Source organism: Anomaloglossus baeobatrachus, chromosome 8 (genome assembly GCF_048569485.1).
Source record: "Anomaloglossus baeobatrachus isolate aAnoBae1 chromosome 8, aAnoBae1.hap1, whole genome shotgun sequence".
In the NCBI taxonomy this organism is placed as follows: domain Eukaryota; kingdom Metazoa; phylum Chordata; class Amphibia; order Anura; family Aromobatidae; genus Anomaloglossus; species Anomaloglossus baeobatrachus.
Window position 1 is genome coordinate 225,853,958 of NC_134360.1, and position 17,418 is coordinate 225,871,375.

The 17,418-nt window shown below is 47.8% G+C and overlaps 1 protein-coding gene across 1 annotated transcript in view; it reads right to left on the bottom strand.

Annotated features, from left to right (window-relative positions):
• Window positions 1-2,851: 2,851 nt before the first annotated feature.
• Window positions 2,852-17,418, bottom strand: part of RABGGTB (Rab geranylgeranyltransferase subunit beta) — a 20,493-nt gene continuing 5,926 nt past the window's right edge. The window contains exons 2-9 of the mRNA XM_075321121.1: window positions 15,940-16,047; window positions 15,662-15,859; window positions 15,465-15,570; window positions 13,666-13,718; window positions 11,677-11,787; window positions 11,411-11,536; window positions 10,720-10,869; window positions 2,852-3,684 (exon numbers count right to left, since the gene is read on the bottom strand). Of these exons, the coding sequence (XP_075177236.1) occupies window positions 3,544-3,684; window positions 10,720-10,869; window positions 11,411-11,536; window positions 11,677-11,787; window positions 13,666-13,718; window positions 15,465-15,570; window positions 15,662-15,859; window positions 15,940-16,047 (993 nt within the window). The 3' untranslated portion in view covers window positions 2,852-3,543. The remainder of the gene's footprint in view (window positions 3,685-10,719; window positions 10,870-11,410; window positions 11,537-11,676; window positions 11,788-13,665; window positions 13,719-15,464; window positions 15,571-15,661; window positions 15,860-15,939; window positions 16,048-17,418) is intronic.

The window sequence follows — 17,418 nt, forward strand, 5'->3', positions numbered from 1 at the left end:
CACACACTAGACCTTATCTTCACCCGTCTCTGCTCTCTATCTAACCTCACTACCTCCCCTCTCCCCTTATCTGACCACCATCTGCTGACCTTTTCAGCCCTGTCCTCCTCACCTGCCCCCCCTGTCCAGCACATATCACACCCCCGCAGAAACCTTGCACACATCAACATACACACCCTTTCTGACTCTATCCTACCGCTGTCCTCCATATCTTCACTCCACGACACAAACAGTGCCACCATTTTCTACAACGCCACTCTCACATCAGCTATTGATTCAGTCGCTCCTCTTGTGAACGGCAGAGCAAGACGAATCAATAGACAACCCTGGCACAACAGCCTCACTAAAAAACTACGGCAAGTGTCTAGAGCCGCAGAGCGGCGCTGGAAGAAAACGCACTCCCAGGAAGACTTCACCACATTCAAAAATGCAATTCACACATTTCGCTTGGCCCTTACCTCTGCTAAACAGAATTACTTCAAAAACCTCATATCCTCTTTAACACACAACCCCAAACAGCTATTTAACACTTTTACCTCCCTCCTTCGCCCACCGCTGCCCCCTCCAACCTCCCTCATCTCCGCAGAAGAATTTGCCACATATTTCAAAGAAAAGATCGACCAAACCAGACAAGTCCTTTCTGCTGAACCACCACAACCCCTTTATATAACAGACCACTGCCCCTCCCCCATAAACTTCCTCCCCACTATCACCGAAGGAGAGCTTGCACATCTTCTCTCAAAAGCGCACCTCACTACATGCGCACTTGACCCCATCCCATCCCACCTCCTCCCCAACCTCACCACTATCCTTATTCCCGCCTTATCCCATCTCTTCAACCTATCTCTAACAACTGGTACCTTCCCTTCTGCCTTTAAGCATGCAACAGTCACACCTATCCTAAAGAAACCTTCCCTCGACCCAACCTCTACTACCAGCTATCGACCCATATCGCTACTCCCACTTGCCTCAAAACTCCTGGAACAGCATGTCCATGCTGAACTTTCCTCCCACCTCTCCTCTAACTCTCTCTTTGACAACCTACAGTCCGGCTTCCGTCCACATCATTCCACTGAAACTGCCCTGACTAAAATCACAAATGACTTACTTACCGCCAAAGCTAACAACCACTTCTCTGTACTCCTACTTCTAGACCTATCCTCAGCCTTTGACACTGTTGACCACTCCCTGCTACTACAGATCCTCTCTTCCCTTGGTGTCAGAGATCTCGCTCTCTCTTGGATCTCTTCATACCTCTCCAACCGCACTTTTAGTGTCTCCCACTCCCACACAACCTCTTCATCCCGTCCTCTCTCTGTTGGTGTCCCTCAAGGCTCTGTCCTGGGACCCTTACTTTTTTCTATCTATACATTTGGCCTAGGACAACTCATAAAGTCCCATGGCTTCCAGTACCACCTGTATGCCGATGACACTCAGATCTACCTCTCTGGTCCAGATGTCACATCTCTGCTGTCCAGAATCCCAGAGTGCCTATCTGCTATATCCTCCTTCTTCTCCTCTCGCTTCCTAAAGCTCAATGTGGCCAAAACTGAACTAATCATCTTTCCTCCATCTCCCCTGCACTCTCCACCTGATCTATCCATTACAATTAATAACATCACGCTCTCCCCAGCACCCAAAGTTCGGTGCCTCGGAGTGACCTTTGACTCTGCCCTGTCCTTCATACCGCACATCCAATCCCTCACCACCTCCTGCCGTTTTCAACTCAAAAATATCTCCAGAATCCGCCCTTTTCTCAATCCCCAATCTACAAAAATTCTAGTGCACGCCCTCATAATCTCCCGCATCGACTACTGCAACATCCTCCTCTGTGGCCTCCCTGCTAACACACTCGCCCCTCTCCAGTCCATCCTTAACTCTGCTGCCCGACTGATCCACCTCTCTCCTCAATACCACCCCGCTTCTCCTCTCTGCAAGTCCCTCCACTGGCTCCCAATCTTCCACCGTATCCAATTCAAATTACTAACACTGACCTACAAAGCTATCCATAATCTGTCTCCTCCATATATCTCTGAACTAATCTCTCGCTACACTCCAAAACGTAACCTCCGGTCCTCCCAAGATCTCCTTCTATCCTCCTCTCTCATTCGCTCCTCATGCAACCGACTCCAAGACTTCTCCCGAGCATCCCCAGTCTCCTGGAACTCACTGCCTCAACACGTCAGACTATCTACTACACTCGCAAGCTTCAAACGGAACCTAAAGACTCATCTGTTCAGAAATGCCTATAATCTACAATGACCTCACTGCTTCACCACCGTGCGGAGCTGCCGCCCCACCACCGTGCGGAGCTGCCGCCCCACCACCGTGCGGAGCTGCCGCCCCACCACCGTGCGGAGCTGCCGCCCCACCACCGTGCGGAGCTGCCGCCCCACCACCGTGCGGAGCTGCCGCCCCACCACCGTGCGGAGCTGCCGCCCCACCACCGTGCGGAGCTGCCGCCCCACCACCGTGCGGAGCTGCCGCCCCACCACCGTGCGGAGCTGCCGCCCCACCACCGTGCGGAGCTGCCGCCCCACCACCGTGCGGAGCTGCCGCCCCACCACCGTGCGGAGCTGCCGCCCCACCACCGTGCGGAGCTGCCGCCCCACCACCGTGCGGAGCTGCCGCCCCACCACCGTGCGGAGCTGCCGCCCCACCTACACCCCACCTACTGTCTCCTCCCCAAAATCCTTTAGGATGTAAGCCCGCAAGGGCAGGGCCCTCTTCCCCCTGTGCTAGTCTGTCTATTGTAACGTGTACATGTATTCTGTATGTAACCCCCTCATGTACAGCACCATGGAATCAATGGTGCTCTATAAATAAACAATAATAATAATAATAATAATAATAATTATATTTCTTAAAAATATATAACTTTTTTTTTTTTTTTTTTTTTTGCTGCCTTATGAGATTTGAGCCTGCAATTATTTTGATTGTTTGGAGCAGGATGGCAGCAACGGGGGCTGGAGCAAACACCTTACTGATCACAACATCTCAGGGCATTTTGTTAAAATCAGCTAGCTCTGATCTCTGCTGTTAGACACAGATGCTGGCTGTGTAACCCAGCTCCTGGGCCTGCTTCTTAGGGTGCGCTCACACGAGCGTGAAAATCGGACGAGTGCAATGCAAATCTCGCATTGCACTCTGACCAATGTTAGGCAAGGAGGGCGAGCAGTTGGGCAGCTTTTATCGCATCCAGATTCCATAAGAAAGTGGCAAAAGGTCCGAAATGTTATAAAAGAGTCAATCATTGCATCTCTGTTTCCAGTCTCCCGTTCATCTGCACGTTCACATTTATTGCGCTCCTTCAGCACAGAAAGTAATCGGCTTAGACACAGAACATCCAGTCACCAAAGTCAACAATGTGACAGCTCGTATTAAAAAAAAAAAAAAAGTCGCATATAGATACAAATTAAATTAAAGGCTTTACAATGAGCAGAGACCAACGTTCCTGACCCCGTCCCCTCGCTTCTATCCATAAGTGCTTGAGAGAGGAAGCAATAGCAGCTGATCATGACGACGCTTCTGTTCCTGCAGATTCTAGCTCAATAGCTCCGGCTGCATGCCGATCCTGCGGAGGACCTCCTCCGGCATACAGAACACGGGGTTCACCGGCTTCACTACTTCTTCTCCCAGGAGAGATAATCCGGCAATTCCAAAGAGAGTATGAAATGGATCCACCTGAAGAAAAGATATTTATTTTTATACTGGTTCATACTTGAAAAAAATGCTCTTGGTAATATGGAAAACACTTCGTACAATCTGGCAACACATAATGGCAGAAACTGGTCAGAGGGAGTCACCCTCCCATACATATTCCCATATTACAGCTGCCTATAGAAACCTATGGCGAGCGAAGAGAAGCACGTAGATCCATATTGCTGCTTTCTATTTAGTGTTTTATGTCACCGCAGAGCTGCATTCACAACTATACTGATCAGTGCAGTTGTGTAACTCCCTCCATACTGCTTTTTTCTAGTAAGAGTTTCTTTTACCCAGGGTTGGAGTCACAGTTCGGCTGTGTGCGCACGTTGCGTAGTGTCCATGCTGCAAATTCTGCAGCGATTTGGCAGTGCATGTGCACTTCAAATTGCTGCAGAAACACTGCGTAATGGATGCAGTGTGTCTGCAGAATAGATGCCTATTTCATACACTCTGGATGCCGCCTCTCCCATAGACAGAATGGGAGCAGCATCCAAAGCGCACAAAATAAGTGACATGTTGCTTTTTTGAGCGCAGCGATTTGGATCAAAATTTCAGCATGCAAATTGCTGCGCTCTCAAACGCAACGTGCGGATGGATTATGCAAAATCTTCATAGATTGTGGAGGGGACACAGGACGCATGCGTTTACGTTGCAGTGCAATACGCAGCGTACACGCATGAAATTACGCAATGTGGGCACATAACCTTACACTGTTCAGTATTGCTGTATAATAGCCTCCATGAAGCACATTGCGTTTTTACAGCATTTTTTTTTTTCATGAGCTTTATGCAAATTAAAAGTTGCTTTTTACAGTAATCTCATAAATCTCATTCACACTATTGCTTTTTTTTTTTTCTAACTAAGGCCGCGCTTATAGCAGCGGTATTTTGCCACAGGGTCGGATCCGGTATAAATGCGTTTCAGCTCCATTCATTTCCTATGTGGTGCATGTGACCGTCTCCCGCCGCGACTCCATTGGAGGTGAATTGACCTGAAACGCATTTGTACCGGATCCGGCCCTGTGGCCAAATACCGCTGATGTGAGTAAACGTATGCATTTTTTAGATAAAGCAGCATGTCAGTTCTTTCAGCTCTTTGGCAGCGTTTTTTTCTCTCCAGTGAAAGCAATGAGAGCGCAAAAATGCAACCGCTGCTTCTATGGTGAATACAACTATTACACATGCACTGTAGACAAATGATACACCAAAAACGCAACCAAAACAGCAGCAAAAATGTTTTTTTTTGGAAGAAGCTTTCTATTACTGCCAAAAAAGAGAATTTTGTTTACTGACCGTAAATTCTTTTTCTTATAGTTCCGTATTGGGAGACCCAGACCATGGGTGTTTAGCTTCTGCCTCCGGAGGACACACAAAGTACTACACTCAAAAGTGTAGCTCCTCCCTCTGAGCTTATACACCCCCTGGAGAACCAGATCTAGCCAGTTTAGTGCAAAAGCTGAAGGAGAATAGCCACCCACAAGTAAAACAGAGTAAGAACAGGAACAACCGGAGACTCTGTCCACGACAACAGTCGGTGATAACACGCGGAACAAGAAATTGCCAACAGGCAACAGGGAGGGAGCTGGGTCTCCCAATACGGAACTATAAGAAAAAGAATTTACGGTAAACAAAATTCTCTTTTTCTTTATCGTTCCTATGGGAGACCCAGACCATGGGACGTCTCAAAGCAGTCCATGGGTGGGAAATAAACAGAAAAACTAAGAAGTAGGCGGAGCCTAACTTCACAAATGGGCGACAGCCGCCTGAAGGATGCGTCTGCCCAAGCTCGCATCTGCCGAAGCATGAGCATGCACTTGGTAGTGCTTCGAAAAGGTATGCAGGCTAGTCCAAGTGGCAGCCTGACAGACTTGTTGAGCCGTAGCCTGGTGCCTGAAAGCCCAAGAGGCACCGACAGCTCTGGTCGAATGTGCCTTGATCCCCGGCGGGGGAGGAACCTGAGTGCACTGGTAGGTGTCCGAAATGGTCGACCTAATCCAACGGGCTAAGGTCGGTTTAGAAGCAGAGAGGCCCTTGCGCCGGCCTGTGGTTAGCACAAAAAGAGAAGTGCACCGCCTAAGAGCAGCGGTGCGAGACACATAGATCCGGAGAGCACGCACCAGATCCAGAGTATGCAACGCTTTTTCAAAGCGATGAACAGGAGCCGGACAAAAGGAAGGTAGGGTAATGTCCTGGTTAAGGTGGAAAGGAGAGACCACCTTAGGAAGAAAGTCCGGAGTCGGACGGAGAACCACCTTGTCTTGATGACAAACCAAAAAAGGTGACTCCGAGGAGAGCGCAGCCAAATCAGAGACTCTCCTGAGGGAAGTTATGGCCACCAGAAAGGCCACTTTCTGTGAAAGACGAAACAAAGAAACCTCCCTAAGGGGCTCAAAGGGGGGTTTCTGCAAAACCGTGAGAACCAAATTAAGGTCCCAGGGATCTAAGGGCCGCCGGTAAGGCGGAATGATGTGAGACGCGCCTTGCATGAAGGTGCGGACCTGAGCCAGCCGAGCGAGACGCCGCTGGAACAGCACTGATAGAGCTGAGACTTGTCCCTTGAGAGAGTTGAGGGACAGTCCTAGCTGCAGACCGGACTGTAGAAAGGACAGAAGGGTCGGCAAGGAGAATGGCCAAGGAGGATGGCCGGAAGAGCGACACCAGGACAGAAAAATTTTCCAAGTCCTGTGATAGATCTTGGCGGAGGAAGACTTACGGCCCGAGTCATAGTGGAGATGACTTCAGGAGGAATATCAGAAGCCGTCAAGATCCAGGACTCAAGAGCCACGCCGTCAATTTGAGAGCCGCAGAATTCAGGCGGAAAAACGGACCTTGCGAGAGAAGGTCTGAACGGTCCGGGAGATGCCACGGCACCTCTACGGACAGATGGAGCAGGTCTGGGTACCAAGCTCGCCTGGGCCAGTCCGGTGCAATGAGGATGACTCGACGACCCTCCATTCTGATCTTGCGCAGGACTCTGGGCAAGAGAGCTAGAGGGGGAAACACGTAGGACAGACGAAACTGGGACCAGTCTTGAACCAGAGCGTCCGCGGCGAAAACCTGAGGATCGTGGGAGCGAGCCACGTAAACCGGAACTTTGTTGTTGTGACGGGATGCCATTAGATCCACGTCCGGAGTGCCCCACTTGCGGCAGATTGACTGAAACACTGCCGGGTGCAGGGACCACTCGCCACCGTCCACGGATTGACGGCTGAGATAATCTCCCTCCCAGTTTTCTACGCCTGGGATGTGGACTGCGGATATGGTGGACTTGGAGTCCTCTGCCCATTGAAGAATGCGTTGGACCTCCAACATTGCCAGGCGGCTGCGTGTCCCGCCTTGGTGATTGATGTAGGCAACCGCTGTCGCGTTGTCTGACTGGACTCGAATGTGCCTGGCCGCCAACAGGTGGTGAAAGGCTAGGAGAGCTAAAGCACAGCTCTGGTTTCCAGCACATTGATTGAAAGGGCTGACTCGGACGGAGTCCAAGTGCCCTGTGCTCTGTGGTGGAGATATACCGCTCCCCAGCCGGAAAGGCTGGCATCCGTGGTGAGAATCACCCAGGACGGGGCCAGGAAGGAGCGCCCCTGGGACAGAGAGAGGGGGCGAAGCCACCACTGAAGAGAGCTCCTGGTCTGTGGCGACAGAGCCACCAACCTGTGCAAGGAGGAAGGCCGTTTGTCCCAACAGCGGAGAATGTCCAGCTGCAGGGGACGCAGATGGAACTGGGCAAAGGGAACAGCCTCCATTGACGCCACCATTTGACCCAGCACCTGCATCAAGCGCCTGAGGGAATAACGGCGGGGTCTCAGCAGAGAGCGCACCGCCAGTTGGAGGGACTGCTGTTTGACTAATGACAACTTCACAAGTGCCGGCAAAGTCTCGAACTGCATCCCTAGGTACGTGAGACTCTGGGTCGGAGTCAGAGTGGATTTGGGAAGATTGACAAGCCACCCAAACTGGGCTAGAGTGGCGAGAGTGAGCGAGACACTCCGCTGACAGTCCACGCTGGATGACGCCTTGACTAGAAGGTCGTCCAGGTAAGGAATCACTGCCAACCCCTGTAGGTGAAGGACCGCAATTACTGCTGCCATGACCTTGGTGAATACCCGAGGAGCTGTGGCCAACCCGAAAAGAAGAGCCACAAATTGGAAATGATCTTCTCCGATTGCAAAACGTAGCCAACGCTGGTGAGAAACTGCAATTGGCACATGCAGATAGGCATCTCTGATGTCGATGGACGCCAGGAAATCTCCTTGGGTCATTGAGGCAATGACTGATTGCAGAGACTCCATGCGAAAGTGCCGCACCTGAACATGCTTGTTGAGAAGCTTGAGATCCAGGATGGGCCGGAAGGAACCGTCCTTTTTGGGAACTAGGAAGAGATTTGAGTAGAAACCTCTGAACCGTTCCCGAGTGGGAACTGGTACAATCACTCCGCTTGCCTGCAGGGATGCCACGGCCTGTGAGAAGGCGGCGGCCTTGGAGTTGAGAGAAAAAAAATCTGTTTGGCGGGCTGGAAGAGAATTCTATCCTGTAGCCGTGGGAGATGATATCCCTTACCCACTGATCGGAGACGTGTTGAAACCACGCGTCGCCAAAGTGGGAGAGCCTGCCACCGACTAAGGACGTTGCTGGCGCGGACAGATAGTCACGAGGAGGCTGCCTTAGCGGCAGCACCTCCTGCGGTCTTCTGTGGACGCGCTTTTGGGCGCCAGTTGGATTTCTGGTCCTTGGCTGAGCTAGTGGACGAGGCCGAGGGCTTAGAGGACGACCAGTTGGAGGAACGAAAGGAACGAAACCTCGACTGATTCCTACCCTGGACAGGTTTCCTGGTTTTGGTTTGTGGCATGAAAGTACTCTTCCCGCCAGTAGCTTCCTTAATAATTTCATCCAGCTGTTCTCCGAACAGCCGGGACCCAGCAAAAGGGAGCCCCGCAAGGTACTTCTTTGAAGAAGCATCTGCCTTCCACTCTCGAAGCCACAAGATCCTGCGGATAGCGAGGGAATTAGCCAAAGCCACCGCAGTGCGGTGAGAAGCCTCCAGCATGGCAGACATGGCATAGGATGAAAAAGCTGAAGCTTAGGAAGTTAAGGGAACCAATTCGGGCATAGATTCCCTGGCGAGGGAATGCATCTCCTCTAGAGAAGCAGAGATGGCTTTGAGAGCCCACACTGCTGCAAAAGTCGGGGAAAACGAGGTCCCCGCCGCTTCATATACGGATTTGGCCAGAAGGTCAATCTGGCGGTCAGTGGAATCCTTAAGGGAGGTGCCATCAGCCACCGACACAACGGTCCGGGCTGAGAGCCTAGACACCGGAGGGTCTACCTTTGGGGAATGAGCCCACTCTTTGACCACCTCAGGTGGAAAGGGGAAGCGGTCATCAGAACCACGCTTTGGGAAGCGTTTGTCAGGACAGGCCCTGGGCTTGGTCACAGCGGCCTGAAAACTGGAGTGGTTAAAGAACACACTCTTTGCTCTCTTAGGCGAGGTAAACTGGTGCTTTTCTGCCAGAGAGGGTTGCTCCTCTGATACTGGCGGATTGAGATCCAGTACAGAATTAATGGAGGCAATCAAGTCACTAACATCTGAGTCACTTTCGGACAGATCAATGGGGTACATGGAGGTAGCCTCCGAGCCCCCTGTAAAGGCATCCTCCTCATCCTGCGAGTCAGCTACTGAATCAGAGCCACGGGACGAGGAAGGAGAGGGAACCCTGCGTCTCTTCTTAGAAGGATGGGGTCTGGGACCAGATTAATCCTCTGTGAGCTCCGGTCCTGAGAGACCCCTAGCAGCAGAGGCACCCTGTGAAGGGGGCTGATGCATGTTCAGCAAAGTCCTGGACAGAAGTCCCATGGAGTCAGCAAAAGACTGGGAGATAAACCTAGAAAAGGATTCTACCCAAGCCGGGGGTTCAGCCACAGGAGCAGGAGCAGCCTGAGAGACCACTGGGGGTGAGACTCCAGGCTGAGGCATCGCCAGGTTAGAGCAGGCATCACAATGTAGGAATATGCTCGGTTCAGGCAGCAGGAGCTTACATGCAGTGCATACTGAATACAGCTTTGGAGCCTTGCTCCTCGTGTGAGACATGCTGCTGGAGTGGGGGCTCTGCCAGAGAATGAACCCCAGAGAGTATAAACAGAGGTCCACAACCGGAGACCGGTTGTGGCTTACCGGACCGCTGGAGCGGTGTTGTGTGCCCTGCAGATCCCGAAGCCCGGACCCCCAAGCACAGCACCTCAGCAGAGATGCTGCAGACCAGCGCTGCAATGTGACTGATCGCAGAGAGAACGCTGATAAAATGGCCGCCGGAGCGAAGGGAGGGGGCGGGACTTGCTTGAGGAGCGGGATCTGGAGGGCCATAGAGACCTACAGGGGAGGGGACACACACGGCAGTGGGGAGTGTCCCTCCCCTGTGCAGAACGGCCGCCGGGCGGAGCCGAGCCTGTCCCTCTGCGTGAGTGACAGTGTCACCCCAGAGCTGGATGCATATTTACACTGCCTTGTATTGCTGTATAATATTCTCCAAGTGTTCTACATTGAGACACAGACCAGGAATCCCTCATGCCTGTGTGTGCTGTGTATGGGACACATCATGGCAGTTAGTCTCCATACACTAGCTCAGAGACAACTGAAAATGTAATAACAGAGCCTGGCAAAATACAAGTCTTATATAATAAGTAGTATATAATTGTCATATATATATATATATATATATATATATATATATATATATATATATATATATATATATATATATATATATCCAGAGTAGCGTTATTCCTCATGCCTAAACACAGGGCAGCTTATTCTGAACATTCATGGTTTAACAAGCAGGGCTGCAGTGTAAAGCATTTCAGAAGGACAGAACAGCAGCCTGAAATCCAAATACATTTCCTATTACCCTGATGTACAATGTACATAAACAGAAATGACCACCGAGTAAGAAGGAAGAATTAATATAAAAGTGGATAAATAAAAAATTTGCAGTCTGATATCTCGCTGGTCACTTACCATATCACCGGGCCGATCTGCAAATCCCCCCGTCTCTTCATCCTGACAGGCCAGAATAAACAGCCGCAGCTTCTCGCGGTCTATCCAGTGCAGTCGTCCAATTATTTTCAGAGATGCCAAAACCCACCAGGAATAGCAGACGTCTGGGAGCTGGAAGACAAGTCGCTGCTTATATATCAATGTATAACTGGAGGGTTCAGGTTAACTTATTTTAGAAAGAACCATTTATCTCCTGTCTATAGGATAGAAGATAGCTTGCTGCTCTCTTACCGGTGAAAGCCCCAGCGATCCTGAGATCAAGGCTCCGGAGCCCCAGGAACAGAGTTCTGCAGCCTTGTCAGAAATGAGGGGAGGTGCACGTGCTCAGCATCAGCTCCATTTAAAGTCTATGGGGCTGACGGAAATAGCTGAGCTTTGCACTCAGCAGTCCCATAATGAATGGAGGAGGCGGCCGCTCATGTGCACCCCTCATTTGTGATGAGGCTGCAGACCCTATTCATGGGGCTCCAAAGCCTTGGTCTCCGGATCAAAAGGGGTCCTAGAGGTCGAAACCTCAGTAATTAAAATAATTCCCCGCTGTATGGATAGGAGCCATCAAATCATGGTACAAATGCTTTAACAGCGGTCCTTTTCTACAGTCATGCCTTATGCAATGTAAATAATTTCACTGTCTCCTCAGACCCATTCGCACCTTTTCTGGGCGTCCATTGAGTCCTCCTGACGGGAGCTGCCGTTCACAAAGCCACCAGCCCAGTAAATCCGCATTTATTTGGTGCAGTTGGTTGGTGACAGCCAGAAATCCTGAGCAACAATAGATCTAGAATTATAAACACAAGGGATAAAGTGAACATCTGACACTTGGACCATCATAGACAAGAAAAGTACAAAAAAAGGTCATGAAGGAACAACCCAGAAAAGAGTCAGTGTCCCAGCACTGGACATATTGATGTGACTCACCTGCCCGGCGTGAGACTCTGAGCCCGGCCTGCAGCCGAAACCACCATCAAAGTTCATGCACGATAAAACAAACTCAATAGCCTTCTCGATATTAATGGCATCGAGCTTCCCCTGAAAGAGCAAAAGCTAAAAGTCACCTTTCAATTGAGAATAATTCTAAAAATAAAAAATATATATATTATAAACAAAGATACGAACATACAATGCTGGTCAAGGGTTTGTCCACCCCTGTTCATACAGCGGTTTTCCGTCTACTTATTGGATTGTGCAAATTGTAGATTCAGACTGAAGGCAGCAAAAATCACAAGGGAAAATATAAGGAAACCAGGAGAAAAGAAACACATATGACACAAACCAGAATATGTGCTACACCTTAGATTCCTCAGCGAGCCCCCTTTAACTTTGATGATGGCTTTACACTCAGCTTTGCTTTTCTGCACCCCCTCCAGGCTTCACGGTGGGCACCACACATGGAGAAACCACCTGCTCACTTTTTCTGCATCTCACAAAGACACTAAAGTTGGTACAAAAAGCTCATATTTTGACTCACTGGACCACAGTACTGTTTTCCACTGATTTAATGTCCAATCCTGGTGTCGCTCAGTCCATACAAGTCTCCTCTTGTTTTCTGCAGTCCTCCGTAGCGGCTTCCTTGCAGCAATTTGGCCACAAAGGCTGCTTCTCCCAGTCTCCTCTGGACATATAATGTACAAATATGTCTGTCTGTGCATAGTTTTTGATGGCTGTTATTTGAGGTCCTGACAGTTTATGGTTTCTGTGGCTGGTAATTCTGAACTTATCCTCTGCAGCAGAAGTTATTGTTTGTCTTTTCCTGGGAGGGTCCTCATGAGAGACAACAATTGATTGGTTTCATAGCTGTACTTGATGATACCTTCACAGTTCTATCAATTTTCCAGACTGACTGACCTCCATGACTTACAGTAAAGATAGATTGTGTATTCTCTTTACTTAGTTGCAAGCTTTTTGTCATAATCTGGACTTGAAAAACTGTTTAATATTCTTAGCACTGTATGGAGTTGCGCACCAACACTGAGGCTGCAGAGCACACCTGACACTTTCTGAAGGTCGGTAATTCCACAAATTAGGTGTAACCTGATGAAGCTGCTAGAGAGAAGCCAAGGGGGTGTAATGCTTCTGCGGTCATCAGAATAACTGAGGATCCGAGGTGTAACACACGCTGGTTTGTTTTACAAGTTTCTTTACTCCTCGTTTCCATATGTGTTCCTTCGTTCCTGGTTTTGCTGCCTTCAGCCTGAATCTGCAATATGTACATTCCAGTAGAAACATGGAAAATCATTCAATGAACAGGGGTGTCTGGACTTTTGATCGGCAACGTAACATATCAAGTCATCAACATCTGAACAGGGAAGAGGTGTCTGACAGATAACCCCAACAATCAACGGTGGCCGGATGTAAACAGGGTGTGGAGCCAGAAAAAAAAAAATGCAGCACCGCACCCGGTGTAGTGGCCATTCTCACATCACATTCACTTCAATAGAAACTGATTTGCAGAACCTGAGACTGGTCCACATTGTTATATCCAGCCACTAGAGCTGATAACAGCTGATCAGTGCTGGTGCCCCCTGCATTTGGTATTGATGACCTGCCCTGAGATTAAGACATCAATATCTTAGTTCAGGAAAACCTCTTTAAAAAAGGGACCTGTCCCCAGATTTTATAAAATATACTAAATACATGGACAGATCTCATAGACCCGATGAGGCTGGTGTATTTATATTGAATCCATGTCAGAATAGTTGTATAGTCCCAATATGAAAAAGAGATATTTAGGAGTTTGGCCATAGGCAGGGCTCTTATTCCTACAGCAAAGGACATTTTGTTAACCCTTATCCCCAATGCTGGTCCTGCAATTCTATCAGAATTCATCCTGTCTCCTTGCTGATAGTCTCCTTTATGTCTAAAGACTAAACACACAACATCCACACCCTGATAATTCATCTCACCTACCAAAAGTGCAAGCGTTGCAACGGCACAGAAGGAAAATCGGGTGTCTATCTCCCCTGCAAGAACACAAAAAACACAGGTCAGCGCTGAATATCCCCAGTCTGCGCCCCTTTCCTTGGTGATGACATATATTCTGCTTTATTTAGTACATGAGACTTCGAAAGTTATAGTGTAATTTTTGCACTTTGATTTTTTCCCCCCCGTGTGATTATTTTTTATATTTTTGTTAATATAGAGAAAAAGAAAGTATGAGTTTTACTATTTATTTTTTTTCTAAATAAAATGTAAGTTCTGTCCTCCTTCGTTTCACAGTCACTTTTATATTAGTGGTATCTAGTTTTTGGTCATGGGTGGTGGGCTCTAGATGTGCTTTGTGTATTTGGTTTATTTTATGCATACACTGAGGCTGACTATTGATATTGGTGACTTTTGAGAGATCATTTAACCAAATCTATATCTACATTTTATATATATATATATATATATATATATATATATATATATATATATATATATATATAATATTTTTTTCCTTTTTTAAAAAGGCCAGGTTTTCCCACATACAAAACATATGGATTTTTATAACTACACGAAAGCAACCTGTGGTGACTATTGTGCATGTTTTTTTATGCGCTTTTCACTTTTTAGATGTGTTTTTAGTTCAGATTTGATACAGCGCTGTTTAATGATCTTTTATTTCAGGAACACTGGAATTCTGTACTTAAAAATGCAATATATATATATTTTTTTATTTAATACTTTTTGCAAGCTCCTCATAGAAATCTAGAGGATAAAACATGCACCAGCATTGTGTACAAAAAGAAAATGAGTGTTGCTCACCATATAAGTGTGAAAACTGACATTTAGTGGCACTCATATGCCTGCTGCATGTCATTTCTGTCTATGGATTCTTACCGCAGGTATCAGCAATGCATGGTGTGCAGTCTGCAGCAAACCCACATGACAAACATTCAGATTTTGCTTCATTTTATGATACAGTGGAAGCTCGGTTTACAAGTAACCCAGTTTGCGAGTATTCCGCTTAACAAACACAGCTTGCTGTAAATTTGTAACTCACTTTACAAGCAAGCATTGCCGTACAAGCAAAATACTCACCGCACACACTTCCGGTTCGGTACATCCACCTCGCTCTAACCCGCTATTACAGCCCGCACAAACACGCATGCACACACACATATTATGCTCACCTTACCTTCCGGTCCATCGCCGGCCTCCCGGTTCTTGTAGTTTGCCGGTACAGGATGTGTATCATGTAACCATAGCAACGAGGGAGGAACTTCCGCTGTCAGACGCTAGTCAAAGGCAGCGCGCTGACCAATCAGAGGCAAGCGGTTCCTGCCTTTGACGTCAGCGCTCTGGCAGCGGAAGTTCCGGCATCGGTCGCGATGTTTACCCGATACACATCCTGTACCAGCGAACTGCAAGAACCAGGAGGCCGGCGATGGAACGGAAGAAGGTGAGCATAATATGTGTGCGTGTTTGTGCGTCTTTGGAATGGCACAACAGGGCACCAGGATGGGACATTTAACAAGTTGTGGAACGAATTGTCTGCATTGCAATGATTTCCTATGGGAAATCTTGCTTTGCTAGACGAGTAACTTGGTTAACAAGCACAGTCCCAGAACGGATTGTTCTCGTTAACCAAGGTTCCACTGTATTTGTGGCAGAGTTTGCAACAGATTTTCCTCAAAAAGTGTGCGCACATTCTATATCCAACTGTAATAAGTCTGCACAAGCCACAAATATTCCCAGCACTGATGATTTTTATTTATAGGATTTACCCCACTTGTCTCCCGAGAAGGAGCCGTCTTCTTTCTGCAGAGACTTCACATATTCCACTACTTTTTCTGTGTCCACTTCAGAAAGGCTGTCGAAGAGAGTCAAAATCTGCAAGAACACCATGAGCAGTCACATACATGAATTCCTCCAATACTCCACCTGTACAGACCGTGGCTACAATATCGGCACCGCTCGTTACCTGCACGGCGCTCAGCGTGTACAGAAGATGCGGGTCGTGTCCGATGCTGGCGCTGAAGCCGCCACATTCGTGCTGACAGGACTTGATAAACGCCAGGATCTCCTCTTTGTTCATTCGCTGCAGCTCACCCATCAGATCCATTACGGTCAGACCCCAGTACACACCGCTCATCCGCAGGTACTCGGACATGCAGTATTCCTGCAGAGACAGGCGGCAGATATCACCCAGCCCGGCACACGCTCTCCATACAGCTCCAGTGATAGGTATCCACTACTCACGTAATCGTCCTTCTTGGCTCCATACGACTCGATATATGCAGAGTGCTTCTCCAGCAGGAGCGTCTGGGGGGCATCGGCTTTAATAATAACATCCTTCTGTGGGGTCCCCTGTAATGAAATGGAAGAAAATGATTAAATATTTTCAAGTGACTCCCGACTATAACAATATACAGTGGAACCTTGGATTACGAGCATAATTTCTTCCAGGAGTTTGCTCTTAAACCAAGTTACTCTTATTCAAAGCGAATTTTCCCATAGGAAATAATCGAAACGCAGACAATTCGTTCCACAGCCCAAAAATATTTACTGTATTTATACAAACTTATTACAGTAATACAAAATAATGTCCTGTATTCATATAAAATTATTACAGCACACAAATACTAAATACTGTACAGTAAAAAAAACAAAACAAAAAAAACCAAAACAACCCCCAAAATAAGGGCAGAACTAAACCAAATGTAAGGTAGGAATACTGCCCAGGGAATTAGATTACAGTATCAGCAATGAGCTATACTAGTTAGCAGAAAGTACAGTACTGTATCCACAAATGCAAATTGATAGATATGCTATATAGTATATACTGTACTGTACAATGGTATACAGTACATATGTACAGAAAGTTAGGTCAGAGCGCAGTGAAAGCACAGAACCGGAAGTGTGCGCGGTCAAAATTTGCTCTTATTGCAAAGCATTGCTCTTAAACCAAGTTACACATTTGTAAAAGCTTTCCTTGTCTTGCAAAACGCTCTCAAACCAAGTTCCTCTTAATCCAAGGTTCCACTGTATAGAATTCTGCAGACAGAAATCAGTACCACGGAGGATGCAATTATTCACTCTTTGCAGCAAAACTACAAGAGGATCCGTCATCATCCTACTGGTTATTATTTTGTATAACAATAAACACAGATAGTTGGATTTAGTACAGGAGGTTTATTATTTTTACCCAAATGACCCATCTGTCACTATGTTGAGCGCTTCCTATACGTTATATATTGCTCGTTGACTTCTATAGCAGCTGCTTTATTATGTAGTGAGCGCCACCTTGTGGAGTGTACAGAGCAGTTCCACCAGACAGATGACAGAGGAGTCTCCTTTGGCCACTGGAGGGCAGATATATGTTTTTTATAAGTTTTAAGGGTTTTCATTATACAGAGGTCACTGCCGCCCCAAATTAATGCATGCAGAGATGCAACAGACACAATATTTGGGGAGAGTCAGTTTTGTAGGTGAAGATGTGGAGAGATTGAACCGTCTGAACCTGGAAAACCAAAGTATTCATATAGGTGACACGAGGAATCACGTCTCTGGTGTCAGATTGTTTATCACCCAGATACAAGGCATTATGGCGGACCTGTGTAGGGACACTGCAGGACCATCTTTCTTTTCCCTGAACTCGGAGGATGCAGAGCAGCAGGCTGGTAACACACAGTAGTAAAGAGGGGAGCCACAGACATGAAATTGGAGGTGTCTGGATGA